Source organism: Blennius ocellaris, assembly GCF_963422515.1.
Source record: "Blennius ocellaris genome assembly, chromosome: 16".
In the NCBI taxonomy this organism is placed as follows: Eukaryota; Metazoa; Chordata; class Actinopteri; order Blenniiformes; family Blenniidae; genus Blennius; species Blennius ocellaris.
This window is the reverse complement of record NC_137665.1, coordinates 18,763,087-18,767,117: the sequence shown is the minus strand read 5'-3', so window position 1 is coordinate 18,767,117 and position 4,031 is coordinate 18,763,087. Positions and strand designations below refer to the sequence as shown.

Below are 4,031 nucleotides of genomic sequence, written 5' to 3'. Positions count from 1 at the left end.
TTTCTCCCAGTTGCAACACGCCTGATGCAGAAAGAGGCACATTACCTGACTTTTTTTTTTTTTTTTCACAATCTGATGATGACATCATCATCAGATTGAGGCGTGCTGAAGGTGGTGGAGCTCAAACGTGCAGGACCAGACTTGGGGAACGTTGTCCTACAGAAAGCAATGGAGATGAGATAACGCAGATATTCGATGTGACGCAGGCTCAGACCTCGTCTGAACCCTCTGTTACTTGTGTGTGTGTGTGTGTGTGTGTGTGTGTGTGTGTGTGTGTGTGTGTGTGTGTGTGTGTGTGTGTGTGTGTGTGTGTGTGTGTGTGTGTGGATATAAGGTGTTTGTCTCCTCGTCCTTCACGAGTCCACCATGTTTCCACAACGTTTCCACGACACACCAGTGTGTGTCTGGTGAGCGGCTGCAGCACCAACTGGCTTCTCAGTCGTCCTTTCGGAGCTTCGACAGTCTGAGGTCATATCTATTTGAAACTGATTTCCGTTGATTGTTGAGTTGTTCTGGTTCTGGTTCTGGACTCTCCAGGTCCAAACAGCCTCGGTAGGCAGGAAGGCTCTCTGACACAGGTTCTTGTGAACACACACACATACACACACACACACACACACACACACACACATATACACATTCATCTGTATGTGTTTGTCAGAGTACAGTTGTCTCTTGTGTTGGACGTCCCGTCACTTCCCGGCTCTCTGGTTCTCGTCCCTGCTGGACTCGTCCCCAGGAAACACCTCGGGGTTGTCCGACAGCGTGGCTCGCACTTTCTTCTTCTCCTTAAACCTTCCGGAGTGAGACACCTTGACGTGGCGTCCTTTGCTGGCGCTCGTTCTGTCCACGATCTTCTCCAGGCGGGAGTCCAGCCGGGGGTCCTGGGCGGCCCCCTCGGCGTGGGGGGGCGTCCCGGAGACACAGGCGGCGGAGTTGGACACCAACTCGGCCGGGATCTCATACAGAACCTTCGGCTGGGACTTTTTCCTCTGCAGGAAGGTCACTTTCCACCAACTCTGAGACGGATCCGACATTCTGGACGAAGGTGGCGATGAAGGTCTGAGGAAGAAGAGGAGGACAGGTCAGGAGACGTCACAGAGTTCTGAACAGATGGTACCTTGATCTGATAGAAGTCACTCTATTATGTTGAAGCTAAAGGTCCCATATAATACTTCTATGTTGTGTTTGGGCTGGAAACCGTGAGTCAGATCTGGCAACCCTGGAGCAGCCGTACCATGTGCTCATGTTTACGGTGGACTTGCCGCTATGGCTGCTAGAAACACTGTGGCTTAACCAGTGTGAAGCTCCAATCTGAGCCAGGAGAGGCTCTTCAATGAGTTCAGACTCCGCGGCTGCAGCAGTAAAAAACACGTGTCTGAATGAGTTACTTAGTTTATTCGCATGTGTTGTTAGTTACTAGCATGTTGCTAACGCTAGCTCCTGGTAAACATAAAGGCAAGTGTCACGGCTTTTCATATTACATTTATTTATCTACCTATGGGAGGGCCCAAATGTGTATCAACTACCTGAGGGAGAGGTTATTTCCCCACATGATGTCATGAAGGGACACTCTCATTGGCCTTTATGTTGCTGGAGACGGCAGACTTCCTTCACTTCTAAGGCTTGATACACAGGCTATGGGAACGCATACTAACTAACTAACTAACTAACCAACTAACTAACTAACTAACTAACTAACTAACTAACTAACTAACTTACTGACTGTGTGAGAGCTCAGGAGAGTCTGGATGCTACAGCAGCTCAGCAAAGCAGACTTCAATCTTTCTACATTTAAAATGTTGAAATTATGATTGTTGTCGGACAAATAGAAGAATTTGAGTTGAATGAAACAGGAACATGACGGCAGTGGTTAGTTCTGTTACTCCAGTGTGTGTGTGTGTGTGTGTGTGTGTGTGTGTGTGTGTGTGTGTGTGTTGGTTAGAACCATCTATAGCCAGGTGTGTGTGTGTGTGTGAAGTGTGTATCGATGGTTCACCCAAATAATCTGAAGTGACACAAAAAGTATTTTTTTAATCACTATTCTTATAAGTATTTATTTAAAGTTAAAGTGTGTGTTGCTGTGTGTGTGTGTGTGTGTGTGTGTGTGTGTGTGTGTGTGTGTGTGTGTGTGTGTGTGTGTGGGTGTTTCTGTGTGCACCTGTCTGACAATCTGCACACGACACTGTTAATATTTCAGCGTAATCGGATCGTCTCCATATGCTGTGGATGCACACATACTCACGTTACACACACACACACACACACACACACACACACACACACACACACACACACACACACACACACACACACACACACACACACACACACACACACACACACACACAGGGGAAAGTGATTTTGAGTCGTCCCTAGCTGTTTTGGCCCGAGGGAAAGTTTTCACGGCAGCTGAGCAAATAGAAACTGAACCACATTGTTTAATTGTTTCTTTTCAGTGGACTGATAGTCGTCCGGCTCCTTTTGTTCACTTTGTTCATTTCTTTGAAGTGACGGCGAGGATCAGCCGGCAGACCGCCCAGTCTGGGTGAGGGAACTACCGAGTATCATCAGTCTAACTAACTAACCCTTGTTTCCTCCCATTGTCCAGATCAAAAAGAATCTCTCTAGTTAAAACCACAAACACATTTAAAGGAGTCATCAGCTGGTATTTTCACGGATCCAGTCTCCCTCAAATTGCCTCTATGTCAATTCTTAAAAATTTGTTTGGAAAAGAAATCTCACATACTTCGGTCTGACCATTTTTCATAAATTTTGGACTGGAACAGATTTTCGGCGCGCGCTTATTGGTGTTTATGGTGCTAGCATAGCCATGGCATAGGAGTTCTTTGTTCACTCTAAATTTTAATTAATTAACAGCAACGCCAGGGATTTAAAATGAAAAAAATAAAGGGGCCATTTGTAAATCACAAGGTTCAATGTTTATACTAGTCCCGTTAGCGGTTAGTGGGTAGCCGCTAGCGGCTAAATGAAGCACTAATCTATGCTAATAGCCTCTTGTGGGACAACAATGGAGCTCAACCCAAATCTCCAGTTACAGAGTGCGCCCCCTTGTGGTTGATTCTCGTTTGACCAAAGAGCCCAAACAAACAAACAAACAAACAAACAAACAATTATCGAACCATTTCATGTTGACCCTCCTCACATTTCGTGTTCGACATATAAAACTGCTCCTGAAAGTTTTACTTCTCAGACTTTCCTCCTGTCTTTTCAGTTTTGTTTTTTTTGTTTTTTGTTTTTATAATCTTTACTGTCTGTGTCATCCTGAGCATTTTGCTTTTCACCTCATAAACCAATCAAATTCAGCTGAACAAAGTGTTTCTGTCGTAAAAACTCAATAAAACTATTGCACCACAGATGTGAAACATAAAGTCCATCTGATAATGAGTGACTGTGGTGTTCTGCTAATTCTTCATATGGTTGTGTTCAGAGCAGGTGGAAATGGCTGCTCCCTCCCTCCTTTTATATTCTTCCACGTATAACCCAGGATTTCCTTCTATATTCTTCTGATTCGATGTGTAATTTCACTTTATTCTTCACGACTGGTTTGTTTCATGCTCTTTGTGGAGGAGGTTGAGATTTACACATTTATTCATAGATTAAATGTAAATATTTCTGTAGTGCAGCAATAGAACTCTGATTTGAACGGACTGTTGTGGTAGATTAACTGACATTTCGAAGGATTATTATTGATTATCTCCAGCGTTTTGTGATAAGACTTTAACCACACTGCGTGTGACTGAACAGGTTCCGCCCTGTCTGAAGGTCAGGAGGTTTCATTTGTAGTGTCGTTGCTCCACGCCACCGGGATTTATGACAAAATAATAAATTAATAGAAATTAGGAGATCAGAGAGATTAGAGATTAGTCACAGTACCTGAAGAAAACGTAGACATATGGGGGAGAACATGCAGACTCCAAACCTGGACTGATGCCTTCAATGACATAATGCAGATTAGCCCTTTATTGGATAAGTGACTATATTTGATGACCAGTTCTCACGCTACAGTT

At 44.4% G+C, this 4,031-nt stretch overlaps 1 protein-coding gene across 1 annotated transcript; it reads right to left on the bottom strand.

The window, feature by feature from the left end:
* Positions 1 to 692: 692 nt before the first annotated feature.
* prr15la (proline rich 15 like a) lies at positions 693 to 1,037 on the bottom strand (the record flags this gene model as incomplete). Its single annotated transcript, XM_080511042.1, has 1 exon — positions 693 to 1,037. The coding sequence occupies one exon, from the start codon at positions 1,035 to 1,037 to the stop codon at positions 693 to 695; it is 345 nt and encodes a 114-aa protein (XP_080367168.1).
* Positions 1,038 to 4,031: the final 2,994 nt, after the last annotated feature.